The 23356-nt window shown below is 36.9% G+C and overlaps 1 protein-coding gene across 2 annotated transcripts in view; it reads right to left on the bottom strand.

The window, feature by feature from the left end:
- LOC145668748 (NAD kinase-like) overlaps positions 1–23356 on the bottom strand; it is a 304700-nt gene that overhangs the window by 157934 nt on the left and 123410 nt on the right. The window contains exon 3 of one of the 2 annotated variants that reach the window (XM_081736881.1): positions 17727–17768. The exons of the other annotated variant lie outside the window; for it this stretch is intronic. Coding sequence (XP_081593007.1) covers positions 17727–17768 — 42 coding nt within the window. The remainder of the gene's footprint in view (positions 1–17726; positions 17769–23356) is intronic. 2 annotated transcript variants of the gene reach the window in all.

Below are 23356 nucleotides of genomic sequence, written 5' to 3'. Positions count from 1 at the left end.
CCTTTTTTTCGTTCAAACACAGAAAAAAGTATGATCAACATGCTATACTTACCGATTATCTTCTTCAAATATATGTTATTGCCTAAACGTTAATTCGACGATTACCAACTTCCGTAGTTTGCTTTCTAATTTTAGTTTTGTTTTCAGTGAAACGTTTCAATGAAGGATATCAGTTACACACACGAATAATTCAATGATTTCATATTTTCACCTCAGCTAGTAAAAAAGAATATCCAAGGTTAAACAGTCGATATTTCTCACCCTATAACTGGATATTCCACACCTCAATGAACCTCAATGAATACACACTACAACTACTTTTGAAGCTGATTGTCAAAAGCTGTAGAATACTACTTCATCAGCAGCACCTAGCTCCAAAAACATGTGAACGAAGATCCAAAAACATGTTTTACATATTCAAGTTTTTTTTTTTTTTTTTTTTAAACAACTCAACACACAGCATGCAAAATAAAAATAAAAGATTACAATTTACAAATATGAGAGAGTTTACTCAATAAAATACACAAAAATAAAATCTACAACTACATAGGCATTACTACACGTTAGTTCCCAAAATGGTGCTCATGAAAACTGAAAATAAAGATAGATTATGAAGAAATTAAACCCTTAACTATAGAACTACAGAAAGCTTTTTTTTAACGTTCATCTTTAAAAAAAAATATCAAAAATCGGTCATTCATAAACATTGTTGCTCTTATTTTAGGTGGTTCAGTTTCCAATTTGAAGTTCTCGAGTATGAAAGATACTATTCCAAACTTGAAAATTCAATTCGCTGAAAAACAAATGCTTTGCATACGATGCTGCAATTTTACAATCATATTTTAATCCACTTTTTCTAACTTTACTAGTAGTACTTCGTAACTGTTAGGAGTACATGTCTCATGATGGAGTATGTGTGTCACTGTTAGAAGACGCGATTAGATAGTTAACATCGTACTTTTTCTTTACATATATAGTAAACTAGCAGCGTTCACCCCGCTTCGCTGCGGTCACCCCGGAACGCAATAAACTTTGTTACTTAGATAATTTTTACTTTTTCGCTTTCAAATTGCAGTAAATGTTAAAATTATAGCGCCTGTCATTTATGTTAACCCGCCGAGTCACATGGTCATGCGGGTTGCATATAAATACGTTTATTTTTACCTATGATGAACTAATAACAAAGGATTTGTACGTATGGACACTTGAATGGTCAATTATCTCAAGACACTGGTAATTAAAAATTAAAGTGATATGATAAAAACCATCTAGGGTCCAAATCATAATAACCCCCCAAAAATGAAAGAAATTGGTTCAGCCGTATTAGCGTGATGAGTTCACAAAGGATTTGTGCGTTCTCTTTTATATATATATATAGTAAATAAATATATAAACAATATGTTCCATCAGAAACATCAATTAATACTAACAACAAACGACATATTTTTAGCATCATAAAAACAGTTTTTGTCGATGTTTCGGAAACTACGGATCAGAATTTACCCTTAAGAATGTCATTTTGTTAAGCTCGATGTGACATGTCTTATCATTGGACAACATTACAAGTAAATAAAACTGATTTTTTAACCATAGGTTTGGGCTATATCTCATTAACCACATATGAACTGTGGTCTTTATACTTCAGAATTAGTTTCATCTTATTAGGTGGTGTACCATAGTCCTCTTCAGCATTATTTTTTTGGACCAAAAGGTCCAATATATTTCAGTCTAAAATTTTCTTGTAGGCCATATATCTGGAGAACTACATACAGTGTAGCCAAAACCAAGCTATCACTTAACTCAGTATGGTGTTCTTATTCTGAAAAAAAAAAAATCGATTTAGGGGCCGTTCAAAAATGTTGTGGCCCTTGAACCAAACTATCTTAACTCACTATGATATGCTTATTCCGTTAAAAGAAAGAAAAGAAAAAAAAGAACTCGATTTACGGGCGGTTCAAAAATTGTGTAAACCCTGATTCAAAAACTAATTCTTGGCCAAGATCGCAATCTTCGAATCCATTTATTTTATTTTATTTTATTTTTTTGGATCATTCCTAAAATTCTTGTTTAGGTTTTACAACATAATTTTAGTTTTCTATTTTTTTTTTTTTCTTGAAGTAATCGGAAGTTTCAAGTTCGAATGGTGCGACCTAACAGGCTGCGGCTTCGATTACTATAAAGGTAACCAAGAAAGTTTTGTCGTTTTTGTGGAGGTCTGTGTTCAGTTGGCCCTCACTCCGTGAGTTGAATACGAATGAAGGTAAGGTGAAGGTCAGTTGTTGGTGTAAGGTGAAGGTCAGTTGTGACTCAAGGGTCCCGACTTTGAATCTCTGCTGGGGTATGGTTGTCTGTGGATTCTAAAACCTTATAACAGTACTAGAGGACACTCAAGAAGGGCCGAAGTCCTTCGTTAGTGATCGGAACCAATACATTTATTGTCTTCTCATTATTATTATTTTCACTCATAACACTACTCATACTAATAATGCTAATAATAAGAATAATAATCATCATCATACTACTACTACTAAGTCATACTACTACTACTACTACTAATAATAATAATAAGACATACTAATGACAATATAATAACCATGGAAAGCTATTTTTGCGTTGTGCTTTCACAGTGTCCCTTTACTTCACCGGGTAAACGTGTTCGTTTGGAACTTACGATCGGTGTATCGTATCGTGCTCCATTTGACATCGGTTCGCATCAATGACGTACTAGAGATCTCGATCACCACCGACTGTTATAATCTTGAGTTTGCAATATGTGTCTTCGTGAGAAAGCAGATTCCAGTGTATCACATTCTGGCATGTATGATCAGAGTACATAACTTTCAGGGGCTATGGGAGAACGATCATTCTACTTCCGGTTCGACGACGTTGCGAATCGTAAGAATAAGCATATTTCCATCTTTCAATATGTCCTTCCACTTGTGCAAGTTTCAATGCGATACATGAAGAGGAGTTGGATAGCTTTCCTTGTAAGTAACTTTGTTTTTTCACAATACTATGACGCATGAGTACATTCAGGTGGGTTTTAGGGAGAAAATGGTAAATGGGGAGATTATGCCAAAGCACTTGGGGGATGAGAACTATTGGTATGACACATTAAAATACAGCTTCGATTTTAGTAGATAATGTATTGAACAGCCAGCAAAAGTAGATATTTTCGCCATTGTCAATAACTTCGAAATCTATTATATATACCAATTTCAGTACACTTTTCCTAATTAAGACATTTTCTGTAAGTCCCCAGCCAGCAGCAAACGTCAGCTGGGGGACGGGGTGATATAAGAAGTTTGTCGTCACATACTTTTTTGGAAATCTAAATGCCATCATTTATAGAAGAAAATAGGAGCCAAAATCTCTCATATCTCCCACTAGAAGCAGTCTTGTCAAGATATTGAAAATTCTACTCAAGTTGACTAAATCCTCCAAAAGTTACTGACAACATAAAATGCTGCAAAATACCCTATCGGGAATGTTAAATAAAAGTTAGATTTATTAGCACTTTTATCTATTCAAAACTCAATATATTAACGATAACACAATCATTTTTTTTTAATCAAACCACAAATGTAAGGCCTCGAGAATATTTTATCAGGCATTAAATTGACAAAGCGAATACATAATAAATTTTACATGCAGCGTGCTTCAGTTCACGTGAACTATGAATGCAAAATACTTCAAGAATACTTATAAAAAAAAAGTACCGTATGAGATAGTGCAAACACATGACTTGCTATTATTTCTAAGTTACGTACTTAGTAATGACAAATATCGATAAACCGAAGTACTACTTGTTGATTTTGGTGCTTATTACCATTCATTCATAAACTATAAAAAGAAATTTTTAATGAGACATTACTTCCATTATCATTCGATTTCAATTCTTGAACAGTACTTGATAATACGTGACTGAATGCAACAATTCTTAAAATTGAAGTAAAAACAATGTTGGTTTCACTACAAATGTTTACATCTTCAATGTTTACAATTACAATGTCTGACAATATAAATTCACGTAGATAAGTATGGTACATCCTGTTAGAATTTTATCATGTCTACTATATTCTGGAATATTGAAATTCCCTACATGGCATAACCTTATTTACTCATTTGTTTATTTATACGTAGTGTTGTAAATAGAAAAAAAACCGTTCGTATTTTTTCAGAAATGTACGTTTTTTTTAGAAAAAAAACATTGCCTCTCGTTTTTTTTCTAAATTTCGTTTTTTTTCAAATAGTCATTTCTAATGCATCTTACGTCTATTTAAGTATTAAATATTTTTATGTAGGTATAATCACCGTAAAATGCAACATAAATTAAACGCTAGATACTGATACGCTACAAATATTTCACAATTTACATGAATGCCATACCTATTAACAATTCGGGTTTCAGCAGTTTTCATCAATATCAACTAAGAAATAAAAGTAGAAATGAAATTTTGTATTTTCGTGAAAGCAGGCCTTTAATAAGTACGAAAATAATGTCACGAACAGTATAAAATTCAAATAACTTGTCTAAAGGTAAAAACTAATACTAATTTACCTAATAGTATTTTTCTAAATGTCATATATAAATAATTTGTCGACTAGATATATATGATATGCAGAGCCGGCTCTACCATAGGATGCAACACGTGCATTTGCGTGGAGCGGCAAGTTTGGATGGTCCGGTAAAATCTGTTATAAGTATATTATTTAAATTAAATATTTCTTGTTGGAAACAGACTTCATGATGATGGTAGTTACATTTACTAAGCTGACCTATTTGAATACTACATTCATAAATTATGTTTAGGTTGCATTAGTCACAATGGCCACATGGACAATGCTAAAGCAAATGGTCGAATAAATCCGAGCACAAATTGCTTGATTGTTGCCAAATACAAGAATCCAATTCTCGAATAGTAGTGAATATCTGTTCCATTTAGTAAGTTATCACAGTTTTGATATGACAACTAGTCTTGTTTTTGTCAGAAACAAGTTCCTTATCATTGAAGATAGAAACAAGTTTTTTTTTTTTTAAAAAAAAAATGTTAACAGATATAGAAGAGAAATCAAGAAATAAAGATAAAAGAACTAGTTGCACTGGAATTGCAAACTGATACATTGAGATTGAAGCTCGATAGTGAATTCTATAAAAAGGATTACCATCTTACCTCTGCAGGTGTGTTTGCTTTATCTTTCATTAACGTAATAGATTAATATTTAAAAAAAACACAACGGGATTGCATTTTTAGTAAGTATTTAAGCCTTTCTGAGTGCAACTACACTTACCCTCACCTTTGTTGTTCATGCTGGAGTAGCATACTTAAAATGATGACTTTTAAGATTTGTTCTTTCTGGAGAAAGGGGGAGGCGGCAAATTATGCCATTGCATGGGGAAACAAATTGACTAGGACCGGCCCTGATGACATGTATATAAAAGACATGAATATAGGATGACACAATGTGAAGTAATGCAGGGTGTTTCAAAATTAATATTAGGGTTTTGAAACTTTGTAGTATCTATTACAATTAACTTACAATTATAAATATTATATCAAATGAAAGAGCAACTCAAACAGTTTTGTACGCATGCATGTACATGCATTGTTTCTTCTGTCTGCCGTTAGAAAGAGCAAGCGGCAAAGACGTAGACTAGAGAGCAGAAAGTTTTTTGTGTTTTAATAAAGACTGAATCTGTACAGTGCAACGGTCTGTGTGAAGAATATTGAGGAGACGCTTGCAACTACGTCCTTATCCTTTGCAGTTGCTACAGGTCTAAAGCCTACAGACTACGGTTTACGTGCCAATTTCGCAAGTGAAATATTGCTGCATAACAATGAAGATTTTCTGGATCGTGTCGTCTCCAGTGATAAATCGACATTTTACCTTTCACCTAAGAGCTAATGTGAACACTCATAATGTTTGTATCTGGCCGTCAGCAAATCCTCAGGAGATGGTACACTTGAAACGAGACTCCCCTAAATTGAATGTGTTTTGTGCCATATGGCGGAAAATTTTTTGGGCCTTTCTCGCCTATCGACTAGATGTGTGCCGTGTGACAAATGAATCTCACATTGAGCACTTGTAGCAAAGACTGTTTGAGGTGCTCTTTTACTTGATGTATTGCTTATAATTGTACGTAAAATGTAATACGTACTACGAAGACTTAAAACCCCAAAATTCATTTTGAAACACCCTGCATTTCTCACCAACAGTGTTGGAACTAAGATGTAAAAAGGAGAGAAAATTTTCCTTATAAAGTTATTGTTTACAACAATGATATTATTATTAGTCGAGGCTATAACTACAACACGAGTTAGTAGTCAAATGTATACTCGGTGGCCCAGGTAGCCAAAGTGGCACACACGGGTGTGTCATTTGTTTAATCCGCTCCTGTGTGGACACTAATTAATATATCGGGATATTATTCGTGCAAAATATAGTTGGACTATAGTTTATCATATTAATTTTTTTCTTCTGGGGTCGAATTTCCTTCTCAAATTTCACCCCAGTCAAAAATTCGAGAATTTTCTAATTTCGAATTTCCTTTACTTCTTTTTTCCCTGTAGCTTCCTTCGTTGTAGAAAGACCTCCTTATACTTGCCAGGTAGATACCTCGGATGGATACCTAACTGTTGACATCAATTGGACGGGCCTGCGCGCAGTGTTGCCCATAAGGGAAATTAAAGTTTCCTAAATTTGGGGAAAAAATTAGAAATTTTTGTTTATAAATCCGTACCTATACGTCCGAGTGCAAGCCAACTTACGCCAATCGAACATTTGTCCTTACTTAACAAACGCAAGTACAGATCGTTACAATGGGGTAATTAGGGAACGCACGAAAAATTCGTATTTAGGTTCTAACCCTTGGTTTTTCTAGTTTTTCCCTACTTTTCTGTTTACAGTAATATATTTTTGGTAATTATAAGTTTTGTTCATTAAATATCGTCATAATACTTGTAGTATATATTAGTGGTGTACCAATATTTAATTTAAGATAGTTTGTGTCTGTTTGGTAGCAGTACCAGCTACAGAAAATTTTAATTCCAGATTTTAGGGCAAATTTTGAAAAAAATCCCTTTTTATTTCTATTATTTCCTTCTTGTTGGCTACATTCGAACACACATACCAGTGTCTCACAGCCTCATCCTTATCGTACACAGCACACCATAAAAAGTTTCACTAGAATAATTAGGGAAAGTACAGTTGAGGTTTATAATAAACCATGTTCTGTAAATGGTAAGAAAATGGTGAATTTCTGAGGTAGAATGAGATTTTTTTTTAAATTTCATGCTTACTTTGTTATATATCGCCATGATACTTGTAGGATATATTTTTGGAGTACTTAGGGCTATTTTCAGATAGTTTTCGTCTGTCTGATGGCAGTGTTTCCAGCCAAAACAATTAATTCCCGCTTTTAGGTGAAAAATTCGGAAAATTTACCTTTTCCCCCTCTATTATTACCCTCTTACTGGCTACATTGAAACAAACGTACCACTACCTGAAAGCTTCCTCTTTGTCCTACAGAACGCAGCATAAAAAGTTTCAATAGGATAATTAGAGAAGTGTAGCACCGGCATATTTGATTTTTGCTTGTGAGGCGTAAAAAGTGTCAAAATTTCATGTGTATGACAGAATTTTTTCTTTTCCTCTTTGGATGGAAGCAAGGGACTTCAGGATTTCACTGTACCTTGTCAACACACCGGAGATTTTTTTAGGCGACTTGAACCCATATAGCAGCAGTGGTACTAGATACAAAAAATTTTGAAATTCGGTTACGGAATTTTTTAAAATTTTTTACCCCTACATTTCCCTCAGTAATTTCCCACCCATTGGCAACACTGCAATGCAACTTACACCAAAAGATAGCCACATCCATTTTCTAAAACACAAGGCCTTAACCATATCAATCGAATGAATGGTTTTTGAGCAATAAGTCACTAACTGGAAATGTAGGAAAATGCCAAAAATGACCTGGGGCCGAAAGGAATAAACACACAATTTTGCTAGTATATAGGTGCAAAGAAACAAAAGATTTGTAAGTTACGAGGGCTTCGACTCAAGTTCTGTTGATTATTTCCATAATCTGCGACGTAAATCAATAAATAATAGTTGCCAGAAAAAAAACAGACATTTGAAAAAAAACATGAAAAAGAACGATGTTTTTTATTGAAAAAAAACTTCACAGAAAAAAAACCGTTTTTTTACAACACTATTTATACGTTCTAAATATAATCTGCTGTTTATTTATATTGGAGATAATAACATTGCAAGATGTGAAGAACTTTTGACAGAGACTATAATTACATATTTATAGTTATCATTCCTTCAAATGCCTATGAGACTGGGTTAGAGCTTAAAAGACCCTCACTCATGATGACCGACCGCTAGATTCGAACGCAAAATTTCCTGATTAAGAAGCAAGTAAATTAACCGTCTACCTAGCCCGATGTCTGACATTGCACATGACCACACCGAGTTCTACACCGCTTTTATGTTCCCGCATAACACGTTTTCCAGACTTTCACAACTTTTTTAAAGTACTATAAAAGCCAGATTAAATCACAGAGATAATAGAACAGTCATAACAACGAAATCAACCAACCATCTTCCTACTTCTCAATAAGGTGGTGTGTGTTAACGCTCGTGATCTGTGCGCTCCTTATCAGATTCCACTGCATTTAACGAGTGAAAAATGTGCTTGCTTTCCAGTTCCGCTGTTATATGTAGTAGTACTATTCTCTGATCAGTGGCTAATTATCTGTACAAAGAACATGATAATGGTAACAGTTCATACTAAACTATTCTAAGAAGAGAAGAAGGAAGGAAGTTTGTAACAACGGAAAACAAGAGTTACATTATTAAGCAACATTGTATTATTCCATTCAATATTTTTGCATGCAGAAATATGAAACATACGTCGAATAAAATGGTACATTACTATCGAGCTCCTCGTTTTCCGAAATATACCTTCTCTGATTTACACCACACCATTTTCCATTTCCACTCGAAAAATGTAAAAGTAGGTAATACTGTAACACTGAATTTTCTTTCAATTGCAACTACCAATCTTTTCAAATTGTATCACAAAGCTTGTTTTATAAGTTGCTCATAGATTTATTTGCTTATTCTATAGGAGAGCTTTCTTCCTTTCTTTTATTTCTTTTCTCTTAATCTAAAAAAGCTAAATAAACCTAATGAAAATGACTAATTCTGGAGGGAAACAGAAGTCATTTCAGGTAAATGTATTGAGTACATCTACATGGATTTTTTTTTTTTTTAATTGTGGCACTTACATAACTGTTACATAGTCGGCAATATAAACAACTTTTAATTTTACAATGTAAAGTAAGATGAGTATCCGCATGTCTTACATAAAAGACTATCTCCCATGGTAGAATATTTTAATATTTAGGCTTGTTATGAAACTTCGAAATAGGCAAACACGATGCACCACTTTCGTTGCAAATTAATCTATGGGTGAAGATACAAAACTTTTCAGAGAAACAAAAGTGTCACTCATTTACATAATAAGCAACAACTTTTCAGACACTGTACTATACTTTTATCAGCGTATAATGGGCCGGCAAATCGATCTTTATTCACTTACCGATTTTAATGTATTTTCATAACCTTCAATAAGTGGAAGTAAGTTAATTCAGTTATCGTCGAAAGATTACTTCGAGAAATTTTTCATATGCTCTGCTATTTGCGGATGACATAATGATGGTGAGTGAGACCAAAGGAGTATTGCAAGAGAAATTAGATGCCTGGAGAGCAGCATTGGAGAGCAAAGCGCTTAGAATTAGTAAAACCAAGACTGTCCTTTCAGAAAAAATGTAATTGAGAATACAAGAGTACGACTAGACGAAGAAGACGTGGTAATGACGAGGAAATTCACGTACTTAGGATCAATACTGCAAGAAAATGCAGTAACAGAATATGTAAGCAATAAGATTAGCACCGGTTGGGCAAAATGGAAAGCAGCAGGAGTATTGTGTGACCGTAGGGTACCAATAAGAAAGGTTTACAAAGTTAGTAGTGAGACCTGCCATATTATATGGAGCAGAATGGTGGATGACGAAGAAGGCAGAGGAACAGAAATTGAATGTTGCGGGGATGAAGATGCTGCGGTGGATGTGTACAGTGACGTGGAAGGACAAATTAAGAATGAAATTATCCGAGGAACAGTAGTAGAAAAACTGCAAGAAAGTAGACTGAGATGGTTGGGGCATGTAAAAAGACCTTTGGAATACGTAGCTCACAGAGTGGATGCTACAGAACTGAATGGTAAACGAGCCCGAACCTGTCCAAAGTTAAAAACGATATGGTGCAGTGTGGTGTCACAGAGGCTATAACACAAGATATAAACAGGTGGAGGGCAGCAATCTGAAAAGTCGGCAGCAATCTGAAAAGTCGACTCCAATTAGCTGAAAAAAAAAAAAAAAAAAAAAAGCTTAGAAGAAGCCATGCCTGTAGTATTCTTATTCTCTTTCTTTTCTTTGTGAATAATTTCCTCGGATAACTTATTCCAATGGGCGTTTCCAGGGTGCTTCTCAAAGGGGGTCAAAGTCAAGTCATTCTAAATTTGATTACAATTAATACTTTCAATATATTTATGAGCAAGGACAATCAGGCTTATTTACTACATATTAATATTTTTATGATATTAACTAAATAAGCACAGTATCTTAAATTATTAATGCTCTTACCCAATCTGAAATAAAAATAAGAAATTTATTATGGGAACATAAATATTACTTTTATTTAGTCCTCTACTATTTTGAACGCCAGCTGAAGACAGCGATCCTGAAAAGCAAGTGTGTTAATGACTTCATCCACGAAAGTCTCTATCCTAGTGTTTATTCGTTTACGACGAACACTCAGGAGACATAATCTATTCAGTTGTTCGTCGTCCATAGTTGATCGGAGTCAAGATTTTAAACGACGGAGGGTGCTGCCTGATCGCTCTACGGTGTATATTGTAGAAGAAAGTAAAAGTCAAATTAAGATTGTGGTATGCAATGAAGTAAAACGTGGAAGAATGCTCAAGCAAATCAATATACTTTATGTCTTCATAACCTGTAACGCTTTTTTCTCAGTTCGTACTGTGTCTAACTCCCTGCAAAAATATTGGAATACATTAGGATTTACGTGTCATCACATGAAATGTATGGAAAAAAGTGGTTTCGCAATGTTGCAAGTACAGAAGTCTAAATAGAGAATTTATACTTAGACATCTTAATTGTTTCTCCAAATCTTTTAGATCGACGTACTTGTCTCGACATTTCCGCTAAACATTCAGTTCGATATTTAGTTCAATCGGAACATTTCAAAACGGCTTATATTTAAACTTAAACACTCTGAGCAAGTCAACAACTACCTTCAATTGAGAATAATATTTCGCTATTCATTTGTAACAATGCAAGAAACTCAAATGTTTAATCTACACAAACTACGTACAGAGGTTGTTCAGCCTACGTTTGGCCGATTTCGTTCCTTCCCCCTCCTGGCCAAAATGGACTCACCCGACCTGGCTCGAGGCGCCCTGCAGTGTTGGGCAGTGGTGCTTCCTGGGAACGGAGTTGTTTTTCCGCGCCGACGACAATAACGCACAAAACAGGACCATTGTTGTGAGTGTTTTGTTAAATTTGTTTCCAAGTGTGTGGGTTTCCGATCTGTGACCAAAATGCCGCCCAAACTAAGCAGGTTTAGGGAAGGCTATATTGCGGCTCTTTATGACGCTCACTTTAGTGTTTCTGTCATTAGAAAACAGTGCAAGAAGAATGATTGCAACATCAATTTAAGTGGAATAAAAAATGTTATTAAAAAGTACAAGGGTAACGAAGCTCCACCATTTGGATCACCAATGAAGTTGCCTAGGAAGCGGGAATGCACCAAGGCCACCTCCACCATGCAGAGGAAACTTCGCAAAATGGCAATGAAAGAAAATCCGCCAACACAAAGGTGTACGGCTAATCGTCTTGACGTGTCTTTGGGGACTGTGAGCCGAACGTTACACCATCAACTCAAGCTGGAAAAAATCATTAAAGCTCGCGATCATCTTCTCACGGATGCCCACTAAAAGGAACGAAAGTGTAACGCCCGGAAGCTGTACGAACGGCATCTGGCAAAACGAAGGTGGATGTACGTCGTAACGCTCGATGAAGCATGGATTTACCTTTCCGACTGCGGCAAACCGAGAGCCATCATGTACTGAGAGAAAGGCGCCAAGAACTTCAGAAGGTGGGTCCGTGTCCGTAAAGAATCCTTCCCGAAAGGGTTCATCGTCGTTACTGGCTACTGTTACCGAGGTAAACTGAAGATTCGTAGGGTGGTAAAGAACTGCAAAATAAATTCGCAGTATTTTCATGAGCAATCATGCGGCCGATCTACGAGCGTGAGATCCCAACAATGTACGGAAATGACGCCAATCTGGTGCGCATTCACATGGACAAGGCCTCATCACATACCTCACGATCGTCCCTCTCATTCTACAGGGAGATGGAGGAGGCAAGTGGTATACAGGTGATGCCTTTCAATGAGGTACCTGTTAAATCTCCAGATGCAAGTCCTATGGACTATTGTGGATTTGGATTGCTGAAGCGAGCTTTGGGAAAACGGCGTGTGACAACTTTGGAAGGACTTTGGAAAGCTGTGCAAAGGGAATGGGACAAGATTTCTCTCCCAGTTCTTCAGAGAAGCCTATTACAGTGGAAATTACGCTGTCGGGCTATTGTTAGGAACCAAGGGAAATGCATCAAGCACTTACGGACCTGGCGCCATGGATTCTTCTAAATTTTTAGCTAAGTCGAAATTGGCCAAATGTAGACTGAACAACCTCTTTACGAAGTATGCATGTTGCATTGTTGTGGATCACTAACTGAGCTCACGGAGATCTTCAATAATTTGGAACGAAATTTCCAAAAAAAAAAAAAAAAAAAAAATCCTTTGCAGACCACCAAGTTCACAAAACAAGAGCATATTTGGCATCAGCTCTCTTCGAAATTGACTTTCTAGAAGAAGGAAATATATATTATTTCTTTTACGATGCCAACACTGTTCCGTATTTTTGGAACGCTCTTAAGATCATTTACCACTGAACATATGTGATCTGCAATGGAAAACAGACATTTTGAATTGAATTGAATTGAATTGAATTTTAGTTTAGCGTTCCTTTCAGCAGCGAGGCTATGTGAGACGTGGACCTACTGATTAACGTGGAATCCGAACCACATGAGCTCCCGCCGGGAACAACAGAAATTTTGAGCATTGATGTCTAACAGAATTTTGCACTCCATTTTCCTTACCAACAGCAGCTTCAGTCTGAAATAAAATAATCGCCGTTGCTATACACGTAGCGTTTATGTGATTAAGTGGTGTAGATCCCAGAAATTCTTCCCCAGTTGCATTATTACCGCAATTATCGACAAAATGGACTCCTCTGGATTGCTGTTCTTTTCCACTTATATCGGCAGATTCGTCACCTAACAATACGAAGGTGTTTTAATTCAATGGTGTATGGTATGTTAAAGTTAAAAAACATACTAACACGCTGCTCTCTCTCCCTCTTTCATTAAACATACGTAAATAACACACAGCGATGAGCAGTTGAATATTTTGGAAATAATAAAATTAATAAATTTCCGTTAATTGATATTAGTAAGTCACGCCGACGCTCATGCTTATGCCTCTTCCTATTTAGTTTCAATCAGAGCCTGGGAATAAACCAACCCTTTATCTTCCTGAAAGTCTTTCTTTTTCATTACCTTTCAATTAACAGAGAGACTGTGACTAAACCACCCCAGGTACAAAAATAAGGTTTCTCATATAACTGTCCAAGTTATAAATACAAGAAGATCGTGCATTTCACTTTCACTATTTTTCAGTAAAACCTGACACGTTTTACATACACTTTCGTTCATCTTTTTTCTCTCTCTCTCTCGGCACATTTCCATCCTACTTAGTCGATCAGGAACAAAAATATACTCGCCGTTTTAAACAATGTTCTATTACCAGCATTGCTCCAATCCCCTAAATTAAAGCATTTTCTCGTATCAAATTTGCAAAGCTCAAATTATCAATCCGAATGATCATCCTAATTCTTATTGTGATCTATTCTGAGTATACTATTTAATGTAATATAAATGAAATAGAGAGTTTGTTTGTTTGTGTGTGTGTGTCTGTGTGCGGCCTGGGACTAGACAAGTGGACCGAGAATTACCAAAATTTGGTCACGGGTACCTGGTCTAGGCCTCAGATCAACACGAAGCTTTTTTTTTTAAATTTCGAACCGGGGGCGTTTACTGGAACCGGCCTGGGGACCAAACAAGTTGACCGAGAGTTACAAAATTTTGGTCACTGGTACCTTGGTCCAGGCCCCAGACCAAGGCGAAGCGTTTATTCAAAATTCGAACGAGGGGGTCTGGAGGGAGGGGGTTACCGGGACATGTAAAAGTAGTAGAAAATGACCGATATTAGTGTCGAATTCATAGTTTCCACGATCGCTGAGATCAATAGTGAAACTCCGATTGCATTAACTTCCAAATTCACCTTATTCGGCTGCGGGCCGGGGGTCACCGGGGTGGGGTGGATGGTTACCGAAACATCCAAAAGTAATCCAAAATGACCGATATTAGTGTCAAATCCATAGTTTTCGCGGTCGCTGAGTTAAATGGTGACACTTCCATTAGAATTGACTTGCAAATTCAGCTACCACTTTATGCGGGCTAGGGGTCAGCGGGGGGGGGGGGGATTACCGAGACATAAAAATAGCCCAAAATGACCGATATTAGTGTCAAATCCGATATTAGTTTTCGCGGTCGCTGAAACGAATGGTGATACTCCCACAGGCGTTGACTTCCAAATACAACCCCCAAGCGAAGAATGGGTATATTTAGCTAGTATTAAAATATTATATTATTTTTAAAGGTCTTTCATTCCTCAAAGAACGAGCGAGGCTTAGAATGTAACACCTTCTCCATAATCAGGAAGAATATACCTAATCCCAGTACAGGTTCGTACTGGTTGAAGGCTAAAATACCATTGCGTATGCATTTTCACTACTTACTACTTGTTAATTGTAACGGAACTGAAAACGTTTTGGGTTGGCCCAGAACCTAAATAAAATTTTAATCCAAGAGAACCGAAATACATTTCGAGGTAATATCAGCTTTGTTCATCCCAAACCCAAAACAATTCAGCATGTTTCGCGAAAAGAACCAAAATACATTTCAACATATCGGTTCTGTTCAAATTCCTTGTGTTTCCAGAAAGGAACTGAAATACACTTTGACCTCATCTTTTGTCATTAGCTGAATACAGTTACAAAATAAACTAATATAAATCCTATTCCTCTTTTCTTTGTAACTTTCCTTCTACTTCTATGTTAGTTTCAGTTCCAAAATTAGAATCAATTTTCTCGAAAAATTTGTTTCGGTACAAGGCCAAAAACTTTTCATCAGTAAATCTCGTTAGATTCCACACCCGGAATAGTTCGTTCGGGAAAATCTAATAGAACTCATTTACGCATATTGGTTTCAAGAATAGGTTTCATCTCTCCCAGTATCCCTCTATTGCAATCGAAAGTGGTTTTCGCAATAAAATTAAACCGAAATGTTCTTTCTAGTAAGTGTTTTTTTTTTTTAACATACCCTCCTCAATTTGATTTTTCTGAGTACATCCTCGAAGCCGACCGATACTACATGCACGCAACACCAATTTTAATGTTCATAATCAGGAAGAAATTGTTTAAAATTTGATGAGTTATATGTACGTATTACCAACTTTAAGTAAGGTAGTGTTAGTGAAAGAGTTATTCATTAAAGGCATAAGCAGTATAGTTTGATCCATTCAATCCTACCATTATACTATAATGTTTTGTTTGACGTCCTTTTCGCACAAGCTTAGTTCTCAAAGTTTTCGAATGGAACTATTAGAGGTCGGTTAAAAATAAGTTGAAAGTTATAAATTTATTAAACACATTTCAACTTCTACAATTAACATTTCAATATACACTGATACTAAATTACTCGATGGTAAACTTCAGTTGCGTTAGATACTGTTTATTTTTATGTTCATGTACATCACAAGGAAATGATCTTTACATGGCAATGGAGGCAATGGATGAAACTAGGTTCAACGAAAAGCTCTTGAGAAATTACGTGGTATCACCCGGAAACTCAAGATTCCCACGAAAACCAAAATACGTACAATGCAGACGGGTGCATTCAAATCAGTGCAATTATGCATACGATGGATGTCGTCGATTTCCTTATAGTGCAGGATCAACACTGGATTTTCTCATTGGTAATAAGTGAAGAGTATGCAAATTATATTAGTGATCATGTTACAACTTTTGGAGAGGCCAAGATAAAGCTTATTTCTGGCAAATACATTGTCTTGCTGAGCCATAGTATCTTAAAACTTTTCAGGTAATGGAAGAAAATACGTGGTAGACATGACAGCGTGATATTTCTTATCAAATTCCATTTTTCCACACAAAGTTTCCAGAACTTAATCGAGCATACTACCTACATGGATGAATAAGATGAACCAAGACACTGCCTAACTTATACAATTCTGCCTCAAACGTTGTTGTGTCTAAAGTGGAAAAACGTTCCGCCCCTGCTTTTATGACTTCTGGACATCGTGAAATCTTCCTGTTACATTCACTGTATCGTCGAGTTACATATACACATACTGTATTTTCGAAAAACTTCATACTTCTAGTTAATACATCCATTCTCTCTGTAATCTGTATACAATAGTTCTTCCCTTATTTCTCGGGAATCCTTTTAGTCTCCACGCCAGAAATATCTGTTTCATACGTATATTTTAAACGTCTGACTCTAGTTCCGTTCTCCGATTTCACTGTCACGTTATTTCTTGTTTTCCAAAATACGAGTTAGTTGTGCCACGCTCGTCAATATTATGAAAGACTGGGATCTTTAACGTTCTCGGCCACTATAAAGTAAACAACTTTGTGTCACTGGTTTTTTTTTTAAGTGTAGCTTTCAGTTAAACTTTCTTTACAACGTTTGGGAATACGTTTATGGTGGCACTGAACAGAAAAGTTTAAACATTAAATTTAAGTTTTACAGCTAAATTATTGATCTGTACCGTTTCCTTCTGATCCTGCATTTTTTGATGCATCATCCCAACCCAATATCACAACTTGCAATTAGAGCAACAAAAAACATTATCTCTAGCAAGACTGGATCTGAAATTTAAATATTCACGTTTATGAGGATAATGCGGGTAAACAAAATATCAGATCAGTTTACAAGTGGCTAAAACTTTTTTAAATTAAAAATGCTATTAGAAATTCCTTGTAATTTGCACTACCTAGCTCACACCGATATTTTAAATCTTATCCCTAGTGCTTCCTCAACAGCTGCAGCAGTTCTGAATGTCGTTTGAAGAAGATCGTAGTAATATTAACTCAAAGGCAAGTAGAAATTTTACCTTCTGAGGCCGAGTTCACTGTCGAATAATGTATACTGGACCAAGTTAATCTGCGGAACAAACTATACCTTTACCAAAAAACACACACAGACAATACACGAGCACGAAACACAAATCTAATCTACTCACAAAGACAGGACATGCACTCTAAAAGGGCAAATACTACATAACATTCGGGGTACTGGTGCAAACTAAGATGCATCATGCATATTCACGGACACACGAGACAAGCACACGACATGAACGCCGTACCTTACCTTCTATCTAACGGCTCGTATGTTTCCTCTGATTTGTACACGCTTTAATGAAAAAAAGAATAATATATTTTAGTTTCTATATGCATAAACTAACACACTGCCTAGAATAAAGCAATAAATCTATACACAACATCGTAGGGCGGACCCATGGGGAAGAAATTAGGTCATTTCCTTTCCCAAAAATATAAGGTGGCTGACGAACAACTGACAGATAAACAAAAGCATGTTACTGTGAGTAAAGTCCTTGTAATTGGTTCCTCAATGCGTTGCAAAACTAAAATAATAATAATAATAATAATAATAATAATAATAATAATAATAATAATAATAATAATAATAATAATAATAATAAGAAGAAGAAGAAGAAGAAGAAGAAGGAGAAGAAGAAGAAGAAGAAATAATTTAACGTTCCACAGTTATGCGCTACAGGCTAATGGAGACGGATTAAAACTGAAATTGAATTATTATGGAAGAATTGGTGGAAAGAAACGGTGGGGAAAAAAGGAGAGCCTCGACAAAAACCCATGGACACGATGCTGTCCATTACCAACTACATGGCCTGGGATCGAACCAAAGACCCCTCGCACCAGGGATGAGCGCTCTACCACTAAGCCACCGTGCAATATATAGTTTTCTATTAGGCTTCTTTTTATCTTGATGGTTGTGGAAATAAAGTTTTTTTTTTTTTTTGTGATCACACAAAATCGTTTACCTGTTCCAGAAAACAATCTCACAAGGCAGGGTACCTCGGTGTAACACGCCGATTTTGATAAGATTGCACAGACATACAGATCATCAAAAAAGAAGCGACACGTATTTTTTTATATCGGCCAACAAGCGTATTGAAAGGGTCAAAGAGGGACATAAAAATGGGGTCAAAATGAGATTTTATGCAATATAGCGAGAACGAGAAGAGATATCCGAAAAGGTTAAATGTACGAAATTCTACCCATAGTTGACGCAAGCCATTGAGGTAGAACTTACCCATACGAAGAAAGCAGAACATCCGGAAATGGACCAATCACGTTTACAACATTGTCATAATGTGCTACAGAAATGAGTGAAGAGGATGGCAAGGAGCAGGAAGAAAGAAAACACGAAAATGGAAAATACGTGTTTTTGCTTTGAGTTCATACGTCACCCGTTTGCGAAAGGGACGCAGATTCATCTCAGTGCACGAAGATTCATCTCTACACGCAAGAAGGATGCAAACGCCGTTCGTATAGGCAGCCAGCAAGACAGTACTGCACAGCGGGTTGCATATAAGATCAAAACCTCAAGTTGAGTGGTAGTGCTGTTGAATTTTTGTGACATTTGCGGTTTTCGGTTTTTGAGAAAACCGGTTTTCTGAAAACCGAAAACCGCAAATGCGGTTTTCAAAACCGAAACCGCAAAAGCGGTTTTCAAAACCGAAACCGCAAAAGCCCTTTTCGAAAGCGAAAGCCCCCCGAAACCGTGTTTGCGGTTTTATAAGGGATTGCCCTTTTCAAAGCAGAAACAATGTTTGCTGTTTTTAATTACACCTTTTAACAATTGTGAAAGCATCTATCGATCGAGACAAATGAATTGATTTATATGTGTGTTTTAACTTTTTTTTTTCTCCAAGGCTATTATGGTAATATGTGCAGCACAGTGCGAAAGGGATAGTTCGATGGTTGTACAGGTCACAGTTAAATTAGGGTTGCCATATTTTAAAATCAGAAAAGTGAGGGTTCTAAACCGTAAGTATTGATGTGAACTTCCGTGTTACAAATACTGACCTGCGATCCTTAGTACTTTTTTTTTTAGTTATTTCTTTGATGACACTTCCAATGTGCTTTTCGGCTGCAGGGAAGCAAACTGGATCCCACCTGATTTTCATATATGTTGTAAATTAGACCACAAGGAACACGAATATGAAGGAATTTTGACATTTCGAATGTCGGAACTCGAGATATTCGAACATAAATTGACCATGGAAGCAAACTGGACTCTACCTGATTTTTATATATTTTGTAAAGTAGACCACAAGGTACACGTATCTGAAGGAATATTGACATTCCGAATTTCGGAACTCGAGATATTCGAACATAAAGTGAACACGGAAGTAAACTAGACCCCAATTGATTTTTATATATTTTGTAAACTAAACCACGAGGAACACGAATCTGAACGAATTTTGACATTCTGACTTCCCGAACTCGAGATACTAGAACTTATACAGTAGTTTTATGTAATATGTAAAAAAGTAACGAAGAAAGTTTTGTCGCTTTTTGACCTATGACTTAGAGCATCGATATATCACCTAAGACGTACCTGGAAGATCAAAAACAGTACCCATCAGTATCAATGACCTTCTGCCAACGTTCGGGATGGGCGTGGATTCCTTCGCGGTAGAACTTGGTTTGCCGTGAAGCGAAGAAGGTATCAAGTGCATTTAGCACCTCTACTACGGAGCTGAACTGGAGTCCTCTAAAGTGAGTGTCCAAGGAAAGGAACAGTTGATAACAGGACGGTACAATGTCCGGACAGTATGGCGCATGCAATAGTGTTTCCCATCCAAAGCGTAGGATGGTGTCCCGGCTCATTCTAGCTATGTGGGGTATAGCGTTGTTCCGTAACGGGGGAACCCCATAGCGATTGAGAAGTGTTGGCTCCAGGGATTGAGTTTTTCTTGAACACGGCTCAACTGCTGACAGTAGACAGTTGCATTGATGTTCTGCTCTGACCACCCGGTAGCAGTTCCCGATGCACGATGTCGTGAGCAGTCCACCAAACACACAGGAGGACTTTCTGCTGCATTGCTGATTTCAGCTGTTTTGGAACCAGTTTATGGGATTTTAACCAATGATGACGACGCCGTGGAGCTTCGTACAGGACCCACTTCTCAACACATGTCAACATCCTGTCCAGAAATGGCTCCTTCCTCAGACGAGACAGCAAAGAATCACAGGTGTCTGTACGCGTAGCCTTCTGGCCCGGAGACAAATCAGTGCTTCCCAAATTGATAGAGGTGCTGGCGAATGGTTTCTCCACTAACATTGAATGTTAGCCCCAGTTCCTCACATGTCTGTCCACAGTTAGGCTCAACTGCTACCTGAAGATCCTCATTTTGTACATGTGTTGGTCTTCCGGCACATGTGGTGCGTCTTTCGTGAGTGTTTCGTCACCGTTCTTAAACTTGTTAAACCACCCTTGCACTGTCTGCGTAATCACGACACCTTCACGAAAGGCCTGAGGTATCTTCCGCTCTGCTGCAGTGGTGTTCGATCCAAGTTTGAACTCGTATAGCATACACGCCCTTATGACGCTCTGTGGAGGTTCCATATTCACTCAGTCCTTACACAAATTCACGTTGTAACTGAACTGCCACAACCAGGTAGAATATTGGATATACCCACACCAACAACTGACCTTCGCCTTATATCCATTCGTATTCAACTCACGGTATGAAGGTCAATTGAACACAGACCTCCACAAAAAGTGACAGAACTTTCTTGGTTACCTTTATATATCTCACAGGACATAATATGTTTTGTATAGAGAATATTGTGTTTTTTCATATAGATACATAGCGTCTATATTAAACTTTAAGTTTTAATATCTCGAGTTCCGAAACTCGGAATGTCAAATTTCCTTCAGATTCGTGTTCCTTGTGGTCTAATTTACAAACTATATAAAAATCAGGGGAGGTCCAATTTGCTTCCCTGCATCCTACTTTTCAAACGAAACAGTTTTCCAGAGAGTACATTTTGCTTCAAACTGAGTTCTGCCCTGGCTAAGAAACGTAAATTCGCTTCTATAGGAGTCTTGAAAGTTACACTTGAAATTGTCGTTCGGCATTCTTGTAGCTTATGAAGGCATGATTAATTCAAGTATGTTTGTCACAACATCTACAAACGAATATTTATTCGTATAGAACTTCCAATACATTACATTAAAAACACATGAACTACACAAAGAAAACCATTGTGCATTAGAGCAGATCTCTTATTAGCAAATGATTCTGCACACGCGCACTGCTCAGATAGCCCAGAGCCTGAGCCTGAGCCCGAGCCCGAGCGCGAGTCCAAATTTAACTCAATCGCGATTGAGATTGTCAGAGGTGTAACGGTTTACGTTGAATGTACCATACCAACTAAGTCCTCTTAGATTTTTCTCCAATCCCAAAAAGCGGGTGGTTTTTCGTGATTAAGATATGTTTAAGCGGGGGACGAATATAGAACTTGAAAATCGGGTGGTACCCGCTAAAATGGGGTAATAAGCCAACACTAAGCTCAATAGAAATGAGGTATATCCCTATACACATGCAACTCATGAAATTCAATTTGAAATATCATCCACTTAGACAGACATCTTTTATATTATTATTACTCTTTCCCCTTGTTTTTAAAAATAGTACTGCCACTCTTTCTTTTGTTAACAAAAAGGCACCACCTCCCTTTCTTAATAAAAAAGAAAAAAAAAGAAAATCTCTATCTCAATACACAATTTTATTGTTGATTTGTTGCCACTCCGATAAATGTGAATGTTGTGGTTTTGCATGTGTTGACTGGCTTTTTATCGCAAGTCCCAGACACCTGCAGTAGTTTATACGTGAAGGAAACACCGATCATATTTTATTCTATCTTTTTACTTCCCAATAACGATAGCCATGCTTCTTTGAGAAATTGCAACTTATTTTTTTTATTCTGCCAATTGTAAAAGTATATTCACCAAGAATTTTCCCACACTTTAAGACATTTTAAGAAAAAATATCTTTTTTTTCCTTCTGCAAATTTTGATCATTTTTTCCCTACGCCGAGGGAAATTTCCCTCCATCTGACAACTGTGAGCCGGAGTGGGGACAGATTCTTTGCTGTTTTCTCGTCGTTACTTGGTATTAGTGCTGTCGTATTTTTGTGACATTTGCGGTTTTCGGTTTTTCAGAAAACCAATTTTCTGAAAACCGAAAACCGCAAATGCGGTTTTCAAAACCGAAACCGCAAAAGCGGTTTTCAAAACCGAATCCGCAAAAGCGGTTTTCGAAACCGACATTTCGGTTTTATGAAATTTCACTTTTTTCAAAAACCGATTTCGACAGCACTAGTAGAAACGACTAATAGATGAAGGAATACGAGGTCAGATGACGTAGCACATTATGACAGGTGCAGGTACTGTAAGGAAAGAAAGAGCAAGTTGACGTTGTACACAAAATCAGTTTTAACAGTGAGAGTATTGGACGCGGCGTATGCAATACGAGCTGGTTTGAGTATACAAAGTTGCCAAACGCGAGGTGTAGAGCCAGCAAAGTGTATGTGCATTTGTGTCTTTCACAGGTACTATTCTCAACAAGACAAGCAAGGCGACGTTTAACTGCTTGTGAGACCTAGTGGTGAACATTGGACAGTGTGGTAGCTGGAGTGGTATTTGATTGTTGTGTAACTGGTGGTGTGTGCTTGTGCGTATTTGTGCGTGTGTCACAAAATTCAGGTGAGGTGTAAGTGGGCTTGTGACGTTTGTGGTCGCAAGATGGTCTATGTGAATCCCCTGAATGTGGTGGATATGCTAGTGGAGGCATATCAGGCAACACAATATGTCCGGACACCACGAACGGTAACGGAAATGGAGCTCAAGGACTATATTTTTAACATCCTAGAAAGTTTCCAGAC

The sequence above is a fragment of the Thermobia domestica genome, chromosome 13, assembly GCF_964235325.1.
Source record: "Thermobia domestica chromosome 13, izTheDome1.hap1.1, whole genome shotgun sequence".
Taxonomy (NCBI): domain Eukaryota; kingdom Metazoa; phylum Arthropoda; class Insecta; order Zygentoma; family Lepismatidae; genus Thermobia; species Thermobia domestica.
This window is presented reverse-complemented; position numbering and strand designations above follow the sequence as displayed.